The sequence below is a fragment of the Triplophysa rosa genome, linkage group LG15 (assembly GCF_024868665.1).
Source record: "Triplophysa rosa linkage group LG15, Trosa_1v2, whole genome shotgun sequence".
NCBI classification, from domain to species: domain Eukaryota; kingdom Metazoa; phylum Chordata; class Actinopteri; order Cypriniformes; family Nemacheilidae; genus Triplophysa; species Triplophysa rosa.
Genome location: NC_079904.1, coordinates 2,936,581 through 2,961,587, shown reverse-complemented (window position 1 = coordinate 2,961,587; position 25,007 = coordinate 2,936,581). Strand labels below are relative to the sequence as shown.

The window sequence follows — 25,007 nt, the reverse complement described above, 5'->3', positions numbered from 1 at the left end:
TCATACGTGTGGTTAGATTCGAAGTCTCGATAAATCTTCCTCTAATCCCAAAGGGATGTATCATCTGTAATAGACTTCTGTGAGATACTGGCTCGGGGAAACAGTGCATTATGGGTAATGCAGTCTTTTATATGTGCAGAGCGTTCATACCATCTGTTGTGATTGTGATGAACCTCTCGGAGCAGCGCTGTGAAAACAGGTCGCAGGCGGTGTGAAAGCGCGAGATTAAACGGAGCGATCACAAAAACATTATGGTTTGTATTAAGAGAGTCGGCTGCAGCTCATTACTGCTCTGAAAGGAGCACACGAGTCCATCAGAATGAAAATCTATTTCTTTTAAATGCCTTCTGTCGCATTAGTATTGTAGTATTATAAAACAACCAACCCGCTATCCTGCCCATACAGTTATTTTACACGCATGCACTAAATGCGGCTCACGATGTATTTAATACGTACATACATTTATGTGTAGGTTCCCTAGGAATCGAACCCATGACCTTGGTGTTGGTGTCATGCATACTTCAGGAATGTATTGTCTATGAACATGTCGTATGAATTTTTCATGCCGGTTATGTAAAGCCCTCAAGCGTGCAGGCGATCGCATGGCTTATAAGCATCCCTTCCCCAACGGAGAGCTAGAACCTGCTTGCATTCGCATGAAATCGATATCATAACCCAGAATCCCCACCATTACATTCTCATTATTGACACGGAGGCTGCAGGTTGAGCAGAACGACATAGCTTGCGGTTCAGCGCCGCCACGGGGATAAACACTCATTATTTTTGCAAGCAATTCGCACGTCGTTTGAATTGCATCAACCTCAAACACCTTAAACATTCACTGTGACTTTGCATCCGGAGTGTACAGTGTTGAGTACAGTAGGCTGTGTCGAGGGTCTCTGTGTCACGCGGGGATTTAATCACGGGGGCTTCGATGCGTTGCCGCCTCTCGTAGTTGAGCAAACGCTCTTCACACGCCAATTCATTTTATTTCCCCTGTCATTAAGTTATTTGCGGTGTGTCAACGCTAGACGTACATGGGTTATGATTGGGATGTTGTACTCTTTGAAAACAGCATGAGGTTGTTGTTGTTTAATGTGTGTGTGTGTGTGTGTGCGTGCGTGCGTGCGTGCCGTGGGCTGTTTATCACGAAATTTGACTGTGTGTTGTGTTAGGTGTGTAGCAATCTAAAAAAGTGTTTAGGTGGGTCACAATATAAATTTACAAGAAATAAATCGCTAGGGCTGTCTCCATATCACTGAATGTAATTATACGAAAATTAACAAAAAATGATATTATATGTAATTTTTTTGTTTTTTTTAATATAATGGGCACAGCTACTTACCACATGAGCAATTAGACACAACATATCAGATCAAGGCAACATATTTTATAGTTGTTTTATTACGGCAAACTGTGATTTTATGACCGTTAAGCAGCCTGGATGAGCGGTCTGATATCACTTAATCCCAGATGTGAGATGGTTTTCGAAGAATCAGATGTGAATATGAAATGATCTGCTAAATTGGGAATAGTAGGCTAAATGATGTTAAGTTAAAGGGATAGTTCTCCCAAAAATGAAAATGTTGATATTATTTATTCACCCTTATGTCATTACAGACTTGAATGACTTGGTTTCTTCTGCAGAACACAAAAGAAGTTCTTTTGAAAAATGTTGGCATTGATCCCCATTGAAAACCACTGAGACATTTCTCAAAAGATCTTCTTTTGTGTTACACTGAAGAAAGAGTTTTTATTGAATGAGAACACATTTTTAATTTTGGATGAACTATCCCTTTAACGGATGCTTTCTTTACATGCCTGTGGTCTCTTTATAGATCTCTAGTTCCGTGTTTCCCTCTCTCTCTCGCTCTCTCGCTCTCGCTCGCTCAATCCCTTGCTCTTCTTGTTTATGCCCCACCATCTGTCTTCTCGCACGTTTCCCTGCGCCCAACCATGAAATCATTCACGCCTTTATGAATTATGTCTTCAGTACGCTTGTCTCACGGCCACCGGTCGCTTCAGTCCTACCGCGGCGTCACGGTCTCCTGTTCTTTATTTCCTTTATGGTACAGTATGTAGAGTAAATTTTATGAATTGTGTTTTTGTTTGTGCACAGAGGCAAACCAGTGAGTGTTGTTGATTGCTTATTCTAAAACAAATAAAAGGAAATGCTTTCCCCCTATAAACATCATTTTGTGTTTAATGAGCTCATATAGATAATACAGAGAAAGCAGCGTGAAATATTTATATAATTGAGTTCATTTGGATAATGAGAGTTATAGTGAGATCGCACACACGCACACAGTCGGCGTTTTTGACGCTATTGAAATTAAACTCGCCGCTTTGATTTCATGGGTGGTTTTTGCAGCTTTCGCTGTTTTGTGACTGTTGCACTTTTATTTCGTTTGTTAAATGTTTTTATTCAATGTTGGATGGATCACTTTAAAATCGTAACATCATTTCTCATTGATTAACGTTAGTGAGCTAATGTATTTTTACAATCTGTTAATGCAAATATAATTGTTCATTGTTCCTTTGTGTTGGTTCACCACTTTTAATGTTAATTATCTGTTAGTAGTTAACATTAACTAAGATTAATAGATGAACTACATTTCTTCAACCTAAAGTTTAACTTTCATTTAAACTTCCAAGTTATAGGAATCCTTTATTTACCAAATAAATTTACTTTTTACATAATAAGGTGCCTTTTTTCTACAAATATTTAAACTTCCCAGTGCTTTATTTTTAATAAATAAATGTATTTATTTTGTTACATAGTTAAATTTCCTTTTTTCCAAAATGTAGAAAACGTTTTTCCCAGGAGACAGGACGGGGACATGGGTCTAGTCCCATGACAAATCGACAGTGATGCTGTAGTCCATTAGACACCAGCACGGGTGTGACAAATGAATGGATGGCCGGGCGACCCGACGCTTTACGGTCTGGACTCAGAAATGCTCTCTGCTCCGAGATGAGAATCCCCCCATCTGAGGTCCATTCACTCTTACCGAGAATCAACGTCCCTCCTCAGAAACGCTTTGACAGTAATCCTGTTCCTATTGTCTGCTAACCTGAAGAAGCTGTCAAGGCCTTTAGTGCACCCAACTGAAAACACACACAGAGAGGTTAGATCCTCTTTATTTCAAACAACATTCATATTTCAAACCTATTTCTTTTTAGCTAGAACATACTAGATACTTGCTTATTTCCTATCAGAGCTCTCATCCGTATGTGTGAGGTGGAGGGCGTGTGATGTGTGTCTGCGGGTGTTCGTGCCGTACCGTGGGGCGTGTTCCCTCGCACCCTGCCGTGATAATCCAGCGCTCGGTGGGATTATGAATCTTCAGAACTCCGTCGCCCGCTGTGGCCCACCGCCCCGCAAGTTAGACTCCCATCTCCTGCCACTGCCGCCTTCTGCCCATGTGGAAATGAGTATGAAGAGCAGCCAAAACTGAACTAAACCCCTTCTCTAATTACAAACCTCTCCGCTTCCCTTCGCCCGTCTCTTCAGCTCACATACGCAAGGCCGCGGGCGATGTTCGATAGCCAGCGTCCCAGAGCGGCGCGCACGGCGGGTGGCTAGCTTTGCTAATCTAATGAGAGAAATGTGCGGATGTCGTGGAATATGTTTTTGGCTCGATGGAAAAACGTGATGGGAAATATTTTCGTCTAGGAGTCGGTTTTTCTTTTCTAGGGGTTTTTGAGCCAATCGGTTGGAGCGTAAATGGCATGTGACGATGTTAATTGGATGATGTCATCGCTGTCATTCAAATATTTGGACCACAATTTTTTCCACATTTTAGAATAATACCAAACTCATAAACATGTAATGTAACTTGGGGAATTATGTCGTTACTAAACAAAAATCCATAATAAATCAAAACTTGTTAAGATGTAGTATATTCACGTTTGCCTAGAATTTGCAAAAAAAGGTTAACGTCTTACCTAGGGATGTAACGATTCACTCAGCTCACGATGCGATGCGAGTCACGATTCTGATCTCACGATGCGATTTATTCACGATTTACTCACGATTTATTTTTACAAAATGAGTTGAAACAAATTAGAAATGAACAACTTCCCTTGCATTATTTCTTAAATGCTTCACGTTTCGTTGTATAATAAAATTATGTTTTATTTCAAATAACAAAACTAAACTGCAATTTTATATCAAATTAATAATAGAAAAAGTCTCTTTAATATAAACAAACTAATACTGTCTGAGCTTTTCTTGGATTTTTTTGCATTTAAGAAATATCAGCATGTCCACGTTTAGATTTGCAGTGAAAATAGCGGCCCCTGCTGTTCAAAAAATGTATTGCGATTCAGTTCACACCTCAACCGATTTGAATTGTCACTCATTATAACCGATTTTCAACCGGCTCACGGTGAATCGTTACATCCCTAGTCTTACCCCAAGATGCTTTGGAAGAAGTTCACATCATTTCTGGGATCTCATTGGCTCATTTTTGATCGTTATTTACTCAAAAACATTTTAACAATTCTTTTTATTTTATAATTAAGTAAATGAAGATGTTCGCACAATAATCATTTTCTCCACACGACTCATTTCGGACACCTGTTTTCAGATCAAAAGCTTTTGAAGATCATGGTCATTTTAGTCGGATCTGTATGTTATTCAAATGTATTTATTATGTCTTTATGCGTAAATGTCCATTCCTTCAGAATACACGGTTACTTTAATGGTGATGGTGAGTAGAAAAATAGGTCAAGTTGGTGTAGTTACTGCATGTACCACCAGAGACTCTGTTAACCAGACAAACCTTGACCCCTCGGTCACAACCCAGAAGAAGAACTTCAAGGTTTTCTCGAAGCGTGGCTAGGCGTGTGTCCGTCCGGCATCAGGCGCGTTCCTCACGTTTCCGGGCCTCGCCGTGTCAGTTCCGCAGTCATGTGTAGTTTGACAGGAATATATCTCGGCTACGCCCAAGGAGGGTATTAGGTTGGTGGAGGTAATGGATGTCTGGGCGAGTCTGTGTACCAGATAAATGACTGGCTGATGGTTTGGGAGATTTCCAAGTTGCACCGGCAGGCAACTCATTTCTCTTGTTCATTCCTGCTCTCCCTCCATCCCTCCGGCTATGGAACGCTGAAGGTTTGCTGACAAAAATATGGCTTGTGGTTGAGAAAGAAAGAAAGACGAGCACCACAGAAATCATTTGGAGCCTCTTTAGATGGTGCACTTAGATTGTTTTGAGCATTAGAGGTAGATCTCATTGGTATTCTAAGAATTATTTGATATGGTTGAGAAACGATTATCTAATATAAATGATTAAATTATGTAGTTTAAACAGATATTTAAATATGTACGTATAACCCCCATCAACTTAAAACTGAGATTTTTGTCCTGTTTTTTGACCTTCTTGGCTATATCATCTCATCATTTTCATATAATTTGTTAAATTCATATGCATTTTATTGTAATATGTTTTTCTTTAAAATGTTTAGTGTGTGAAGTATTTTAATGTGTGAAGTGTTGCATTCTATGGGATGATTCACAATACTTTATCGCAATATTTTTTTATTATATTTTACATTTTTTAATTACAAAAATGCAGTGTTGGGTGTAACTAGTTACTAAGTAATTAGTTACTGTAATTTAATTACTTTTCCCTTGAAAAAGTAAAGTAAGGGATTACTCTAATTTTTCTGTAATTTAATTACAGTTACTTATGATGTAATTAAACTAAATACTTTGTGTAATATGTGTGTGTAATAGTGGAATTGACATCAAAATTCAAACTCTAACTATAAAATCTGTGCTTTAATGTATAATTCTCACATTTGTAATACTTTGGTCAGTTAATAATGATACTTTATGTAGTTTAATATTGTTTATTTGTATGAATGAAAAGAGACGTTTCATGTCTTTTTTTGAATCACTTAACTAATCAAGGTTGATACAGGATATAGAAAGTAATTAGTAATAAGTAATTAAATACTTGTTGGAGAGAGTAATTTGTACAGTAATCTAATTACACCATTGAATATGTAATTAGTAACTAGTAATTTATTACTTTTTCAGAGTAACTTGCCCAACACTGCAAAAATGTAAACTAAAGTTTAAAAAGGTTAAGATTTATAGATTTAATTACAAAACTATATTTACTACATTATTGTTGTACATACAACTTGCAATAGAATTGAATTAAATTTTATTAAATAATTTAAAAAAATTGGTCTGTCACTGAAAAATTGAATTGAGTTGAAAGTTAAAAATAAAAATCTAAGCAATTAAAGCTAAAAAAGTAAAATACGAAAAGTTAATACATTTCAAATCAACATTTTTTAAATGACAGCTCAAGCAGTTGGATTTCACAGATGTTATATTGTAGAAAAATCTACAATACATATCGTAAAATGTTTGCGATATATCATTACACCCAAATGTTTAGATTTCAAAAGTACTGTTTAGTCCCTTATTGTGACTTCCCTTTAACCCTCTATCATCCTCTCATTATCTTTCTTTATTGACAATTTTGTCTATTTATTTTGAACATTTATCACTGTAAAGTTACAAAACTTCCCATAAACACGCTCATTCCAGCCTGTTCCAAACAGATCAGCCAATAACGTGGCGTTTTCCAAACTCAACCCCAGAGAGAAATTAACGTGTAAAAGTATACACAGGATGAAAGTAAAGCAAGAGTTCTTCATGGAGCTCATGTCACAGACGGCAGTGGAAGATCACAGTAACTCTCAGCAACTCTCTGTCCTCTGATCCCTCCGTCTCAAACATCAGCTCGTGTGGTGAGCGCTTCATTCAGCACATAATGAAAAGAGAAACGACGGGCGGGTAATGAAGTCTCGGGCGAGCCTCCGCGGCCGCGGCCGTTTGCGCTGTGAGCTTTGGTAATTGGCGCATGACCTACTCCGCCGTCGAGTTGTAATGTCACAATTTGTGTGTGATGCACAAATCCAATTAAGTGCGAGTCCTGCGTGGAGTTCTGCTGATGGAGACTCAAGGTGCCCTCTGCAGAGATTGAGAAACGGATACTCGCGTCTGGAGAGCCCAAAGAGCCGAGTTACAAATAAGGGAGATCAGAGAGATTATTAGGCATATCTGTGTGGTCTGATTCTACTGAAATAGATTACATGAAGTTACAGAGCGGTAAGCACCGCTTCACAGCATTTGCTGATTTGTTTATGTGTATTACAGAGCCGACTGAAGAGCTTTACCTAACTTCTCAAGGTTTTCTTTTTAAAACAGACAACAAAATGATCTAGAAATCTGGCTCATAATGTGAGGATGAATTAGTCGCTGGATAGTTTCAGGGTTAATAGCGGCATTAAATCTAAATATCTAATAATGTTCAGAGTTTGGTTGAGACACTAAATAGCGAGTAAACGTCTACCACATATTTTGACTTGTTTCCTGTTTTTTTTTCAAATCAGTTTTTCCTTCTTTTTGATCAACCGTAATACATTCTGATCACAAAGTCTGGCAATTGTTTTTTTGCTCATTTCTTTCCTGTTTTTTAAAAGCCAGTAGTGGACAGAAGTGGAATATAAATATAGGATGTTAACAAGTAATATGTTAAAATCTCTTTCATGTGCACTTTTATTATAGATTTTTAGCATCAAGGAATTTAAGGAATGTTTTAAAAAATGTGAATGTGCATAAAATACTTAATATAAAAATGCTATAAATATGAGAAAATATTATAAACTTTTATTTTACACAAATATAGTTTTTTTATTTATTTTTTAATAAAAAATGAAATATTCACCTTTTATGATTTTTTTTCTGGTAACCATTTAGCAGATTTTTCCGATCAAAGCACCCACCATTCAAAGTGCCGTCCTCCTGAAGCATTCTGGGAAGTGTTTTACAAGGCAACACGGTAAAAAAAATCTAACTTTTTAGTTTTTGGGTCACTGTGATTTGAGATGCCATCTTTGTGTTCACAGCCATGATTCTTACCTTTTAATTAATACATGACATTCTGTATGTTGCTAATATGTGGTGATTGTTTATAATATTTGGTACAAGCACCTTCAGCCTTCGTTCCTCACAGGGAAAAAACGCTGGCTCCGCCTCCAGTGTGTGATGTCACTGTTCTAGCTGAATGCTCCAGGTCCTTGGTATTTAAAAACGCCAAATGGGCTGTTAGATAAAAAAAATCATTCTTTGTTCTGGTGTCTAAGGAACATGTTTCTGACCAGCGTTTAGCTGGTGCGTGATTTGATTCTGAAGGTTTTTTGGTCGGTTGACGTGTGATGCATTTATTAATGTGTTTGTTTGTCACATTTTGTGCTTGAGAGCTTTCAATAATGAGTGTTGAACTTTGATGAATAATGAAATGTTGTTTATATTTTGATAATGAATCAGTGTGGGTTGCACATCACCTCTGGAGCGTTAGTTTTTATTGAGATGATATTCCCTGACCAGTGTAGAAAGTGTAAAGAATGACTTTTCAGACAGTGAAAAGTTTGGACATGAACTGTTTGGTTACGAGCATTCTTCCAAATATCTCTGTGTTCATGGCAGTCTAATTAAAATTGAACAGGCTTCTTTACAGTTACTGTTGCTAATATTGCTAATCTTACACTATTCTGTATTTTTCATCATTTTACATTATTTATTTAACATTTTTTCTTGTCTCTACAGAGAATATATTAAAATAAAGAGTAAAGTTATTTTGCCACAATGCAAAATGGTTGGTGCTGTAGAAATATTTGAATTGAATGGAATATTTCAGTTGTAATATGTTATATTATCCAAAACTAATTTGAGGTGTTTTTTTGGCTTTTATGTAAAGGTCATAGGTTTGATTTTCAGGGAAAGCAAGTACGATTTAAGTGCATTAATGAACATTTTTAGCTTTAGTTTAGTTTAAGCATGAACCGTGCATTTGTTTTACTTTCTGGTAATGTTTTCATGTAAAGTCGTTTTTCTGCGTTAGAGGTACGACGCATTGCAAAACAGAAACAAATGTCATTGTAATGACAAACTAATACACTTCTGTCACTCACATCACAATATTTGAAGTTCATGTGACAAAGCGTTGATCTGCAAAAATGTGCTTTATCATTTTTGGGATTAGTTTTTAGGATCACCTTAGGTGTGACGACAAAGTCATCCAACAGCTACGTGAAAGACTGACAGCAAGACAAGACACTTGAAAACTGTGATAAAAAACAGGCTGTAACTTGAACTTTTTCTAAATACATGTCCAAATATTACTGTTGTATCGCTTAAAAGTGAATATAAACTTGTTTTCTTTGCAGCAGGCTATTTGAAGTATGACAAAATACAGAGCATCTTTTCGGTTATGTTGACCTGTTTTCTGCAAATAAATGCAAACAGAAACGATATTTTATTTGAAATTTGGGAGAAATATTGTTAGTAGTTCACAGAATGAAACAAAAATGATCATTTTACCTAAACTCACACCTATAAATAGTAAATTCAGAAAAACGGAAAATAATTTTGAAATGGTCTATGGTCAATATGTTAAATATAAACCTGTAAAGTTTGCGTGACCGGTGTTTATTTACTAATTATTTATTAAATGCTGTTGACACAAAGTGTGTGTTGTAAATGAACTGTAACGTTTTTCCTCATGTTTAAAATCCCATCAACAGCCATTAAAATCAAATCAGTGTGTATTAATGAAATAATCAAATGTATTAAAGGGATACTAAAGGGAAAATTCTGTCATCATGTACTGACCTTCCAGTTGTTCCAAATCTAAATAAATGTCTTTGTTCTGATGAACACAGAGAAAGATATTTGAAAGATTGCTTATATCGAAACAGATCTTGACTCCCATAGTAAGAAAAATTACTTTATCATTTTTGTTTGTTTGTTCTGTTGAACACAAAGAAGACATTTGGAAGAATGTAGGACAGCAAACAGTTCTGATGCACTTTTGACTACCATTGTCTTTTTTCCTACTATGGGAGTCAATGGGGGGCAACATCTGTCGGATTACAAGCATTCTTCCAAATATCTTTCTTTGTGTTCATCAGAACAAAGACATTTTTTGCAGATTTGGAACAACTCGAAGGTGAGCAAATGATGACAGAATTTTCATTTTTGGGTGAACTGTCCCTTTAAGTAGATTCTTATAAGGTTATTCTAAAAGAAAATGATTTATGTATGTATGCATACGGTGAAGCTGTTTTTAGTAGTTAAGCAGTAAACCACGCAAGTCTCAAAATGAAGGTATCGATCCCATCCGCACCATGCATGTTTGTGCCGCTGGCGGGGTAAGAAACATGCACTTGACCCCGTGACCTCAATCCTGAAGCCGCTGTAATGTGAATGTAACCAAGAGGCATGAGAGATAAGCAGAGCTTGTTAAGGTCAGGCAGACACTCAGAAGTGGCCGGCACACTTTCGGCACAATGGAAATGATTCACAGAGCATCGGCTTTATCAGCAGGATGAGGCGGATGAGATTTTCTCTTCATGTTTCTTAACAGCCCTCCTGTCAGAGCGTCACTACGACTGAGCTTCTCTCCATTTGAACCCGTTTGCTCCCTGCAGCCCACAGGTTATCAAAACAGCCAATCAGCTGCTTCCCTCCGGCTCTGGCGTGATTAAATCGAGTGGGGTGTAGGAGCAGGGGAAGGAAGTATGTGGGTCACGGTATAGTAGCTCTTATAATTACATAACTACAGAGATGCTATCATCATAGAAAACCCATCACCTCCACACCGGACGCGATCGACCGGATGATACCGCACCACGGATGTCACGGCGTGATTCATGCCCGCTTCACTTTGTCTTGATCTCATTTCTTCCATCGCCCTGCCCTGTATAGTGGCCGTCTGTATAGTGCACTTGTCTAAAAAGAAAAACACAGGAAGCCGTTTCACGCAGTTTTGACTGAATTTGAATGACGTCCCACATGTGAAAAATGGTATGCATTTCGTATGTGAAATGTGGCGTTGGGAGGTTTTCGTGTGATTCCCATGTCAGTTCGCATGTTTTTGATGATGTTAGTTCATCTAGATTTGAAAGAAAAAGTTTACTTGACACAATAAAGCTTTAAAAAAATCACGACCGGGTTTTAACTGGTTTCATGTCATATGTTTTGTTAACCACAGTGCTCGTTTCAGATTTACCAAAAACCCATTCAACAAACCCAAAGACTTTCAGGCAATGGAACTGGAAGTGCTAGAATGCTAACTCGCTTTTTTGTGGATTTGCACGCAAAAATCCGTCATCTCTGAGGCGCTCTATTACGTTCGATTTATTTTGTAGTTACAGTTAGAGCGCGCTGACCCATAACCTACAGTCCACTTGGGTTTCCATTCCTCTCTTACAGTAAATTCCTCGAAGCTGATTCAGCAGTTCACGTCGACCTTTCGGTGGCAATCACTGACACGGGAGACAGACGCACACCTGCTCTCTTGTTAAATCTCCACCTGTAGCGTGCGCTGGTGGAACATCTCCCGGCCATCATGAAGGGCAATTAGAGAAGATTCTGTGCTCCCTTGACAGCGGTTTGATCCGGAGAACAGCGGGGGCAGCTGAAGGCCTGGTCACGTGACGACGTATGATGGAGGCCTCCATTGTTATTTTATTTAGTTCCATCGCTGACGTCAAGCTTAGTAGCCTGGATGTACTGAGGCACCTGGTTTGATGGCTTCGTCCAATCACAATCTGTTTGTTTAACGGCAGCCGCTGTGTTAACAAGCTTTGTTTTCTTTCCTCAGGTACGACACCATCACCAATCAATGGGAAACCGTGTCCCCGCTGCCCAAGCCCGTGCATTCGGCAGCCGCCACCGTGTGCGGAGGGAAGATCTACGTGTTCGGTGGCGTAAATGAGGCGGGACGCTCCGCCGGCGTGCTGCAGTCTTACATCCCTCAGACCAACACCTGGAGCTTCATCGAGTCCCCCATGATCGGTGAGCGATGATACCACAAGGTCATTTGCGCAGGAATGAACAATTGAAATTCATTAATGGAAATGAAAATTGTTTATCCGCGCGCCCCGACTCCCGCCCGAAGACGAATAAAAAACAGATTAGCCAACACGGAACCAATAAGTGGTTCCATATTTATGGTGTGAACCAGGGTGAGCGTTCTTGAAAGGCATTTCTGGGCTAATTTGCTTTGCTCAAGGGCACAATTGTACTAGAACAAAAGGCCTGATGTAGCGGAGTGGGACGCCGCTGATCTTTATTGCTGCGTTCGGCTCATTTGTTTGCTGTGCTGTGCCATCATCGGCTCTTTCGGAAACCAAATGAAGTCATTAATTAAATGAAGTTGCATACAGTACACAGACGGGGAGTCATTCTGAGACACGTTAAGATTAGATGAACGCACCATACAGGTGTTATGAAGGAGAAAAGTGCGGTGTTCTCGACTCGCGAGTCTGTGTCGGAGTTGTGTTGGTTTAGCTCGGAGTAAAGATTTTCCTAGCAGGTGTTCCGGTGCATAAGTCGGTGATTTTTTTTTCTTACAAATGCGAGAGAGGTCTGTAAGCCTTTACAGTGTTGTGTCATTTGCCTGAAGGGAGGTGGTGTGAACAGACTTGGGACGCAAGTTTTAAGAAATGTCCTTGATCGGCCAAAATCATATTGAAAATAATCATCACAGAGCTAGTATTCGTACTTGATAATGTATAATAAATTATTATTATATTATTAAATATAATAATAATACATATGTTATTAATATTTATATGTATTACATTAATTAACAACAATAATAATAATAATTATTATTATTATTAATTTGACATATTATTATTAGCATATAATTATAACGATATTGTTTTTTATTATTATTATTACTTATTTAATATGTATATGGAATATTACTTATATCTATTTTATTTTATATGAATAATAAACTAAAAAATAATTAAATAAAAAATAGATTAAATACAATACATTATGGTAAAAATGTGGTAAGTATACAGAATAGACAATTCTGCATCTATTTTTTATGTATTATATAATTTTCCTCTTCTTAAAATGTTTTTTTTTCCGTCTTATTGCAAGTGGTACAGAAATAACATTGATTTTTATATCAGAATTTATATAAATGAATTGTATGTAATAGCTTACTGTAAGTTTCAAACATGGACTAAGTTTAGTGATAAAAGACATTTGAGTGTGAAAGCACATAGAGAGTTACAAACAGATGTTATTTATTTGTCATTTTTGCTCGTAACTTTGTGAAACATAAACAGGATAAGAAAAATACACAGATGTTGAATCAAAATGAATCTCATTGGCTAAAGGGAGGTGGGCTTCCCCAGGGTCCAAATGCCTTCCATCATTAAAGCTGTGAAATCCTTCTTCACATTTGTTTAATTCCTATTCCTGGTCAATTCAATTACTAACGGCAAATTATAAAAAAATGATGAACATCCCTAGATGTCCACTCCGCAGAGGTTGTTTGTTGTTTCTGTGATTTTGATATTTCTGCATTCAGTTGTAAACACTAAACTGTGCAAACACTAATTCACTCTCTGCGTCTAACAGATGAACCGAGCGAGAAAAACTCCACTCGAAGTACATGATGTCACATATACGCCAAAGAAAAGATGGCGAACAATTACTTGTAGAAAGGACACATGATTGCCGGTCTTCTCTAGAGTTACAGGCACATTCAGAGAACCTCAGATGAGTTATTACCCAACACTCAGCTAACCCTTAACACCGGACTCCTTCAGTCAGACTGTGAATCATCCGCAGGCCGTCTCGAGCTACCTGGCAGCTAACGTACCAACAACAGCTTGTTTTTATCCAGCGCTTCTTTTAGCACTTTGAGTTGAGCTTACAACTCCTCCACTCGTTCATTGAGGATCGAAGGTTATTTCCAATGTCCTCACCTCATTTTCAACCCGCTCATTTTTTTAATAGCTTTCTCCCGTCGTACGTCACCTCACCCGTCTGCGGGATGGGAAAATTGAGCGAGACATCTTTTGCAAATTGGTGGCACGAACTGTTGTTTTTGCGTTCAAAAAACCCGAATTCTCTTATGTTTCCATTGTGGCAGGTGGGTCCCCCGTTTGATAGAAACTTCGAGTCTTGCCGGGGGCAAAAATTCAGCATCAAAGCGGCAGATCCGGCTCGGGCGTGATTTGAGCCCCTCGTGTAGCGGGGGCAGGCAGAACGCGGGCCAAGCCAAACAGTGGCTTCTGCTGATAGCATCTGTGTTGGTTTGGAAAATAAGACAACAAACCGATAAACGCTGGTTTTGCTCGCGTAGAACGAGGTTTGGCTTTTTAGGACCGGTGTGCCGAGAAATGCACCCCTGCCAGATTCTGCACCTCCTTCAATAACACGATGTCCGATTGGCTAATTCTAACCCCTCCCCACACCTAATCCTAATCTATCCCCTAACACCTAATCCTCACCCTAACCATTGTGGGGAGGGTGGGTGCATAATTTGGCAGGGGTGCATTTCTCGGCATTACACCGGATCTTGCTGGTTCGGAATGTTGATGACGTTGACGGAGCGCACAGGGATGTTGAATGGAGCGAATCCACACAAACGCCGTCATTTTCATTGAAGGCAATAAAGAAAACATGCGTTCGGGGGGGGGGACGTCGCAGCCAGATTTGACAGGAAATTGTGCCCGTTACAGAAAAAGACGCTCCCCCTGGGTTATGCCAACGATCAACTCGACGTCGCTCGCTGTGACTGACGCCGTTTGGGGTGATATAAAAATCCGGACTGTCGCTCACTCGCGGGCGTTTTAATGAGAATCACCTGACTGCCGCGCATCCTTTTCAACCGTTAAATCCAGCGGCTGTTTTACAGATCTGCTTCTCAAGCGAGACGCGTCGGCCGAGGCGCAACACAGCAAAACAAAACCTCGAACCTCGCGTGAATTATTCATAGGTGTTATAAATTGGCCCAGCTGTAATCGGGATAGGATTTCTCTGGCTGAGAGAGCCTCTCGTCCGGCGACCATACGTCAGGCTGTCAGTCATGCGCGTGCTCATGAAAGGCCGCGATCACCTCGGTTTCTCCTCCATTTACTCCTTTGAAGACGACGGGTAGAGTGAGTAAAACCTGTCACGTTGCGAAGGGTGTCCGTGTATTACGGAGGTAATTTCCTCTGAATGGAATCATTAGAGTGTATTTGTTAGAAGAGCCGCCATTATTTGTCATTCTCTGCTTAATAACGTACAACATAAAGGGTATGTGGGGAAAATGGAGTGTGTTGAGGGAAGACCTGCAGAATGAATCCACGGCGCACAACCCGTCGTATAGTAACAAGAGAAGAGAAGAAGAAGAGCTCATTTATTATCCTCTATTTTCAGTGAAAGATCACTATAATCTCGGGGTGGGCGGGGCTTAAGCAGGCCCTTGACACCAACGGAAAGCAAAATAACGCCATTATTCCCCAGAAAATACGTCTGGGGCCTGAACGTACGTGAGAGAGGTAACTTGTGTCTGTCGTTCTTTTTCTTCTTTCGGGGTTATTTAGATAACAAGTACGCTCCCGCTGTGAGCCTCAACGGTTTTATCTTCATCCTGGGAGGAGCCTACGCCCGGGCCACCACTATCTACGACCCAGACAAGGGCAACATCAAAGCTGGCCCCAACATGAATCACTCCAGGCAGTTCTGCAGGTTGGTCTAATGAACACAATGCTACGCAATGCAATAATCGCCGTTCCGCATTACAAACGAAAGGAAAACGCTCTGTTTGTGTTTCTCCCCCAGCGCGGCTATTCTGGACGGGAAGATCTGTGCTACCGGGGGGATCGTGAGCAGCGAGGGACCGGCGCTGAGCAACATGGAGATCTTTGACCCCTGCAGTAACACGTGGACGCTGTTACAGAACCTGCCGTGCCCGCTGTTTAGACACGGGTGTGTGGTTATAAAGAAGTACATTCAGAGCGGCTGATGATTTTGGGCTTCTTAAAGGGAACAAACTGGCCCAACAAGCCAACCAACCGAGCTCCAGCCAGCCAACCTGGGTGGGTCACGGTCGAACCCCTGGCAGTCGAGATTTAGGGATCTGTAGAATAGCTCCTATTCTGAGTCGGCCAAATCCAGTTTTTCAAAATGTCCTATGAAATAAAAGAATCTGCATTTCATTTTTAGTTGATAGTCATGAATACAATGAGAAAGCTCAGTCGTGTCTTGAAGTGCTGTTTTTACAACCGGCTGAAGGAAGGATGTTGTCGACGTCGATCATGTAGCCGCCAGCAAGTGTCACGGGATCGACCGAAGACCCGCCCTGAACTCCAAAGCACAAAACACCAGAACCTGTGATCGGTTCATCTTTCCCCCTCTGTAAATCATTCCAACTTTCTTTGTGGTTTTTATCTTCGCATTTTATTGAAATCCACAGACCTGCAGCCATGGCAGAATGCAGATGGAGCCACACTGTAATATAGGGAAGATATGTATATTTTACAAACGGATGAAAATTGTGTATAAACCTTTCTAGAAAATGTCGACGGATTGGCCGATGTCTGTAAATCTGTACCCTACCGGAACACTTTACATGTTATTAATACTGAAATACATAGCCACGGTTCTAAAGAAACATCTGACTTGTTTTCCTTTTGCAAATGGTGCACGTAAACATAATGCAAGATCAACATCAGCACACATTTATTTTGTCCTTTTTTTCCCCCGTTTTGAAATAAATGTTGAATCTCAATGCTGAGGCTCGGTGTAAACAAGGAGACAAATGAACCTGCGCTTATTTTTTCCGCTCCAAAGCAATACTACATATTACCAAGTTCGTGTCCTTTCAGATGTCAACTTGATTCATGAACGTGTAACCAAAAACAAGACTGGGTTTGAATTTAAAACGCATGAGAAAGTTCAGTTTGCACCTTTTATTCAAGTATATCACAGCAGTTTATTTCAGAAATTACAGTAAATATATCATTTCCAACAGGACTTTCACAAAAGGACGGCAGCGAAGGACAGAACAAGATGTGGGTTTCATTTGCTGCCTAATAGTAAAATAAAAGGGATACAAATTCCGGTAAAAAAAAACAACCCTCAACCTGGTAAATCAATAAAGGTATAAAGCTACCAATTACATAGAATTATTAACTAAAAATACTGAAAATCATTATTTGCAACCCCTTTTCCAAAATGTAATGCAATTCATCCAGTATTTACACTGAAACGTGGGTTTTATGGGTCTCGTTTCTAAAGCAAATGCTTCTCTTCTATAGACTTTTACAACAAAACACTAAGCTCAACTAAACAAATTTAAACCAACATAAACCTTTAATGCCCACAACGTTCCAATACAGAATTTAAGTGTTATGCTCTAAAAATGTATTAATGCTATCATGCTAAAGAGCACAAAATTTGTTCTCACGGTTTGAATTCAGACCAATATCATGGCATTGAAAAACACACATTTCATTTTAATTCCAAAAAGCGAGCAAGTGAAGAACAGGGTACTTTTGAGTGAACACTAATGAGAAATTGAGAATGAATCTCACAAATGCTTCCCGTTTCGTCTCGGGTGAAAAACATGTTCTCCAACATTACATCAGGCATGTCAACTCCACAGCCCTTTATGATAATACTCAATGAAAATGAATCGTAACCACCATCATCACGGAATAAATAAGATCACTACTGTAGCAGAGACCTGAGAAACGCCCCGCTTCTGAACGCCCGCTACAAACAACCTGCTACACAAATCTCACTTTTAAAATCTGTGGATCCATTTTCCAATTAGTCCGTTGAACTCGCATGAGTTTAGAACACGCTGAACTTTTTAAAGACGTCGTTTAATAATTTAATAAATATTAAATGGCTACAGAATGAAACAAGACGACTTGTGAGAAAAAAAACGAATGTGTGATGAACTGACGGCAAGAAATCAAAAGCAACAAAAAAAATCACAAACACGACCGGAAAATACTCAAATCGAGAGCAAATCATAGGATGCAAATGTAAAATAGTGAAATATACAGTATATAACATGTCACCAATATCACAATGCCATTTCTTTTCTCGGCTCAAATGCAGTACAAGTCAAAAACAAAATAAAAAACAAACCCGGTGGATTACGATGCGTGGTGATCTAGTACCTTAGCCTGAACTTCTCAAGGGTGTAGAGATATTAGAAAGGTGATCAGTAAACAGCCCATCACTCTCTCTCTCTCTCTCTCTCTCTCTGCATGAAAACTGTCTGCTGAGGTAGCCGTGGTTCTGTCTCTCAAATGCACTGCTGTAGTCCAGCGCTAACTCACGTCTTCTGTGTCTTTTGCATATGTCTTCAAAAGTGTTTTCATTTATAGCACCGAATCCAAGACAAGGTCAAAGATGATCTTGAACTTGGATCAACGTTCTTTACAAAGCGATGAGAGCGATGAATCAAAGACAGTAAAGGGGAGCATTGTTAAAGGTACTCTACAACTAAAATCGTGTTATTAATGCAAATGGTTTTAACGTGAGCACAATGCAAACACGTTAAGGGCAAACAAAAGGATATTTATAAGAAACAGTAATGCTTTACGCTCAAAAACCCCAGCACCGCCTAGACTGCCACTCACATTAAACACTACTCCAAAGCTGTTGTGCTTTTAAAAAGATGAATTCCTGGCTAAAACAAGTTTGGAGTTTGTCCCACGCAAACCATGAAGAACAGGTGAGTGACTGAACACAAACATGCCACATGTATATTTTTTACCGTAAAACAAACAGCTCTATATATGTGAGAAAGCTGCAGAAGAGGGGTTTTTTTTGTGACAAAAGCGGAGATGTTCTTCAGTCTATAAGAATCGTTTTGAAAGGTTAAGGCACATGCTAGGCAGTGCAATCTGTAGATATCTAGTTTCAAATCCAGTTTATACCAGAAAATCGAACAAAAAAAACTCGAACCATTTCTAAAGGGGATCTAATATTTGCAAACTCATTTGTTTCTCCTAAAGATCTATTTTATACAACCAAAGTAATAATCTGACAGTTTTTGAGTCTTAACAGGAGAACATCAAACGTTGGTTTACAATACAGAGACCTCAGAATCGTACAATGAACATCCAGTAAAAAAAACAATAAAATCCTGCAGGATCACGTCACTTTTAAACACCCTTACAAAATTGTGTTTGTTTTGTTTTTTCTTTGTTTATCATTGTGGGTACAAAGTGTTGATAATCCCAATGCTGACACGTTGTGACATCACAGCTGAGGGGAGAATGTGATTGGCTTTAGTTTGTTTCCACTCGACGTCTTGTTCGTGTCACACCATCCTTATACCGTTTCGCCCCTGCTGGTGAGAATCCGTGTCACTGTGTGTGTGTGTTTGCTTCCAGTGAACAGAGGCTGAGGTTGCACCGTGACATCACACAATCTTTTATTTTCTACTGTTTGTGTTTTTCTTTGCTCGTTTATGAGAACAAGGAGCAGCAGACGAAAAAACAATAGCACCCAATAGCACCAAGAACGATCATCAGCGATGGCATGTGTATGAGAGTTTACAAAAAAAGGAAAAGAAAAAGATAACAAAACCGACTGGGGTTTTTGTGTTTGGTTCTGTAGACTGGTTCTGTCCAGGTACCTGAGAAGATAAGCACCAAAATCGCCTTTGTTTCAATTGTCTGCACCTTTTTTCCCACCGTTGACGGAGACGTCCGGACCCCCGCTGCATTAAGGGCTCGTCTCTCCCTCGTGTATCAAAATACTCGATCGGGTTTCTCTCTGAAAGCCCTCTTTTCATCACAGGAATGTTTCGAAATGCTGAACCTGCCTCTCCATCGCCTGTAAAAGACACAAAACATGAGCGAATGCGACAGAAACTAAAACTCGACTCAGAATGTATTTTTTCCACCATCTATAATATCATGAATATTTCACATTCGGCATTGTTGGAGATATCAAGGTCAGGGGTTTGAATCCCACGAAGGCACTTACAAATGAAATGCATAGCTTGAATACACTGGATGTCACTGATAAAAGCCTTCCTCAAATGCACAGAATGACTAAATGTAATGCTATATCACAACTATTTCAAAACATCACAAGACGGGCGAGAGAGAAAGAAGTGAAATACAATAAAAGTGACCTCTCAGGGCGGCAGAATATTCTGCACGCAGAAATAAGTAGTGCCCGAGTCATTTAACGTAAAAGAGGACGAATGTCATAACGATAAACTGTTGTATAAAGGCTGTGTGGAGTGGACACTAAAAAACCAAAAAAGTTATCTTGTCTAGTTTGGACACAACTTCACCTGCTTTTTATCTGCATTGCGCAACTCACTTGATCGAACATCTTTTCTTTGATCAAAAGAATTACCCACAATTCACCTCTCAGACTTTCTAAGATACCCGGGACAACAAGGGAACAGTTAATAAACGAATGTTTAACTTCTGTTTTTCTTTGTGGATCTCAGCTTCAGGTCACTGACTGCAAAGTATCCAACTCTCCGACGGAAAGCAGAAGAAAGAGATTACAATCCAAACATACACGGGCTTTCCAGATGGTGCTGATTTTGAATCATCCTGGAATTAATAAATACGGCTCCATTAGGGCTCTCTGGAAGACGAATTGGTACACAACATGCAAATTAGCTTTCAGTCACGCCGGCCATCAATTCCTTGGAGCAATTCTAATCCGTTTCTGCTGGGCAGCTACCATTACTATTGTATTTGAGAACAGCGCGCATAATTTCCCTGGAGGGCCGCGGCAGCTCTCCGCCGTCGGTGCTGCGGCGTAATTTAAACGCACGGCAGCTGTTGAGCGCTCCTGCACTCTCTCTCTATATATCCATCTCTCTTCTGAGCTGCCGTCACACGTGCGACATTACAAAGTGATTAGTGAGCACACATGTACAAGCCGGTTAATATTATTATAATGATATTTGTAATTCACTGTTATACTGCCCAACACTCATGACTGCAAAACATGAGTAAATACTGTACAGACAGACAGACAAACAGACAGGTAGACAGACAGACAGACAGACAGAGAGGTAGTCAGACAGACAAACACGCAGACAGACAGGTAGTCAGACAGACAGACAGACAGGTAGACAGACACGCAGACATGTAGTCAGACAGACAGACAGGTAGTCAGACAGACATGCAGACAGGTATACAGACAGACAGTAATAAATTCCAGTGCAAACAATTAAACAAACAAATTCCAAATTTGGCAAAGAAAGAAAGATGTTAGACAGACGGATGGACAGATACATAGAGATAAACAGATATATACATAGACAGACAGACAGACAGACAGATACATAGACAGACAGACAGATACATAGACAGACAGACAGACAGACAGACAGTCAGACAGACAGATACATAGACAGACAGACAGACATACAGACAGTCAGACATACAGACAGACATACAGACAGTCAGACATACAGACAGACAGACAGATACATAGACAGACATACATACAGACAGACAGACATACATACAGACAGTCAGACAGACAGACAGACAGACAGACAGACAGACAGTCAGACAGACAGATACATAGACAGACAGACAGACATACAGACAGTCAGACATACAGACAGACATACAGACAGTCAGACATACAGACAGACAGACAGATACATAGACAGACATACATACAGACAGACAGACATACATACAGACAGTCAGACAGACAGACAGACAGACATACATACAGACAGTCAGACAGACAAACAGACAGACATACATACAGACAGTCAGACAGACAGACAGACAGATACATACATAGACAGACAGACAGACAGATACATAGACAGACAGACAGACAGATACATAGACAGACAGACAGACAGATACATAGACAGACATACATACAGACAGTCAGACAGACAGACACATAGACAGACAGTCAGACAGACAGATACATAGACAGACAAACAGACAGATACATAGACAGACAGACAGACATACATACAGACAGTCAGACAGACAGACATACAGACATACATATAGACAGACAGACAGACAGACAGACAGACAGACATGAATCCAACATAAACAAAACAACATTTTCTTTTTAAACTTTTAACTCGATATTCGGTGGTTTGAAAGAGTTTTTATAGTCTCAGACACAACACAAACTTCACAGAAAGTGAGATGAACAAACCTCATTTCTAACACGTAATGTCACTGCACATGATATTGATCTGTGTGTGTGTGTGTGTGTGTGATCACTGGACCTCGATCAGGCGGCTCTTGTCGTAGTCTCTGCGGTGCTGGTAAATACACTGACTGAGCACAGAATAAAGTCTCTCCAGTTGATCCACACTGAAACCAGCACTTATGGAAACCACCAGCTCCAGCAGCTCCTAAAAACACAGACATTGGGTTCAGTTTATTCTGCACACACAGGTACAGCCGAATGTAAACACAGTGTGATGATCTTCTGGATGTTTCTAGCCCATGTTGCCAGATTTGCCAATGCCGTCCTAATGCTCTTAGAGTAGATGGCTATTAGCGTTTCATTTGTTAATGGCAGGAAAGATAAGACTCCTAGACTTTAATGACCTATTTTTGTTAAAGAGCATTCGGAGGAAAGCTAATGACTTGAACATTAAACCCACAAGCATTAGGTTTTTCTGTAAGGGTTACAACAGAAAGTCTCTCGTTTTAATTGGTTTCTGACCAGCACCTGCTAGCAAATAACATTTCAGCCGCCAGTGTTTTGTGGCTCTGCTGGAAGATGATTGTGGTGTTCGGAACAATGGTGAAGAGGCTTCATTTGAAGTTTAATGACATTGTTTAGTTTCTAGAGACACAGCTACACACATGGCGAGATGGAGATAAGATCTGACAGCTAATGCGGTGCGGCGGCAGGTGTGGAGGCGACTTCACAGGTGCCAAATCCAGCTCATTCAGGCGACAGGTCAAGCAATCCAAACCATGCTATAAATAGAACCACAATCTACACATTTCCATCAGTTCTCCACCAAATATTCAACTTGAAATTGTGTCCAGACATCTCAGGTGTGTACATTTACAATGACGTCTATGGACTAAACGCATCGTTTGCATACGTTGTGAATGCTTTTCAGATGTGGCGTTTGCTCATATACAATGATCTGGTCAAACTGATGTTTATCAGCAATGTCAAGATTCGATTTATATAGTGCTTTTTACAATGTTGCATCGTTTCAAAGCAGCTTTACAGGAAGAAAAACGACGCAAACAAAAAGCAAGAAGAAGGTTGAAAATAATACAGTACATGGTGTTATAGAACGAGTAAGACCATTCTTTAATACGGCAATGTTATTGGAAGTCAATAAAGTTTCTGAGTAAATGTTTTTGATTAGCGAGGAGATTGTATCAGTAGTGATACGTTCACATTTGTGTGAAGCTGTTTAAGTCTAATTTTGCTGAGACTACTTTGTGACCGATATCAAAAAACAGAACGCTTTAGGCAGGGATAATAATAATCATTATTTACAAGATGACATATTATCCCAAAGAAACAGAAATATGAAACAACACTGTTTAGCGTGATATAATGAAAGGTCAATGATCATTATTCTTTTCAAAATAAAAAAAAGTTATCACGCAATTACATCAAATAATTCAGTTTTCTTACTTTACCCCAGTTTGCAATAATAAGCAAACGGAACATTCTACAAGCACTTCCTGTTTCAGTTTTTTTGTTTTTACTTCATTTTCACATATTTCATTAAGTCTAAACGATTTTTAGTTTTATCAAAAATGTTTTCTTTGAATTATGTTTTAATGTTTGTGTAGTTTAATAAACAAAAGAAACAGGAAGTGCTTTTGTTTACATTTTTGCAAAATGGTCTGTAATAATGATTTAGAAGGTAATAGAAATATCAGTTTGAAGACTTAACCCACATAAAGAGTAAAGTAGATAAAGTAACCCGCGCATTTATTTGTGCAAAAAGTGATCGTTTTTGTTGTGTTCATTTTGTAAAAAACATTTATTCATTTTAATTTATATGCATGCATATGTGTCTTACAATAATGTGGAAACATATCTCTTATATTTTTACAGCTTTTTGGCAAGTAACATTTTACAATAAGGTTGCATTCGTTAACATAAGTTAATGCATTAAGTAACAAAAGCTAACAATAACACAAAATACTTTTTCATCATTTATTAATCTTTGTTAATGTTAGTCATTTCAATACAATCATTAATGTTTATGGTGCATTGACTATGTTCAATTACAACGTTTGAATTGAAAAATGTATTAGTAAATGCTAAAATGAACATGAACTAAGATTATAAATGCTGTAGAAGTACTGTTCATTGTTAGTTCATGTTAGCTAATGCATTAACTCATTGTTAACCAATTCAACCTTATTCTAAAGTGTCACCCGAACGCCTTTAATGCCATTTCAGAAAAGGCAAATAAATGATGAACTTTAACCTCCAGGAAATATTCTGACCAGACGCACACCTACAAACAAACCACAGTGACAACATTGAGCCCCCCGACACGTCCACGCGGGAAGAGGAGGTCAGCCATCTTCAAAAGCAATTAAGATCACAGCGACAGCTAATTAAAGCAAATCATAATTACCTTCCGTTTGATTCACAGCATTAGAATGCAGTTATTTACTCTTTAAAGACCTCGGACGTCCATTCATTTCATGACATGTTACTTATTACTCCACCTGCGTTTTGGTTTGTGCGGGTGCGAGTCAACATAAACAGTGCTGGCGACTGATAAGGTTCGAGTCGGGTAGAACAAAGAGCATTCAGACCCACGGCAGCGTGTGCAGATTACCGATGGACGGCTGTAATTGATGCCTCGTGTTTGGTTTTAGGGAGACGTTTAATGAGAAAACTCATCCCCTGAGGACACCTGATGACAGCCCCGGAGATGAATCAAAACATCCCAAAGTCTTTGTTAAGAACCGCTGGAGGACAATGAAGGTAAATTTAAGAATGCTGGAGAGATGCGACGTAAATAAAAACAACCTCCAGCTCAACATAATCAAAGATTATGACTTGCAGCTGTTATTAGTGACTGATGATTAATCGCCGTAATTTGGGTATTATGAGATTATGACATCATCCAGAAGCTGTTTACAGACAGAATACTAACTATAAAGTTTACATAATCTTGATTCTTAAT

The 25,007-nt window shown here is 39.2% G+C and overlaps 2 protein-coding genes across 5 annotated transcripts in view; one reads left to right on the top strand and one right to left on the bottom strand.

Annotated features, from left to right (window-relative positions):
• Window positions 1-16,411, top strand: part of LOC130565488 (kelch-like protein 29) — a 197,584-nt gene extending 181,173 nt beyond the window's left edge. For 2 of the 3 annotated variants that reach the window (XM_057352226.1, XM_057352227.1), the window contains 3 exons: window positions 11,694-11,887; window positions 15,433-15,577; window positions 15,671-16,411. In XM_057352226.1, coding sequence (XP_057208209.1) covers window positions 11,694-11,887; window positions 15,433-15,577; window positions 15,671-15,854 — 523 coding nt within the window. In that variant the 3' untranslated portion in view covers window positions 15,855-16,411. The other variant, XM_057352228.1, reaches the window with a different exon arrangement.
• A 380-nt stretch (window positions 16,412-16,791) lies between these two features.
• Window positions 16,792-25,007, bottom strand: part of atad2b (ATPase family AAA domain containing 2B) — a 71,751-nt gene continuing 63,535 nt past the window's right edge. For both annotated transcript variants that reach the window (XM_057352223.1, XM_057352224.1), the window contains exons 27-28: window positions 22,101-22,229; window positions 16,792-19,690 (exon numbers count right to left, since the gene is read on the bottom strand). In XM_057352223.1, coding sequence (XP_057208206.1) covers window positions 19,649-19,690; window positions 22,101-22,229 — 171 coding nt within the window. In that variant the 3' untranslated portion in view covers window positions 16,792-19,648. The remainder of the gene's footprint in view (window positions 19,691-22,100; window positions 22,230-25,007) is intronic.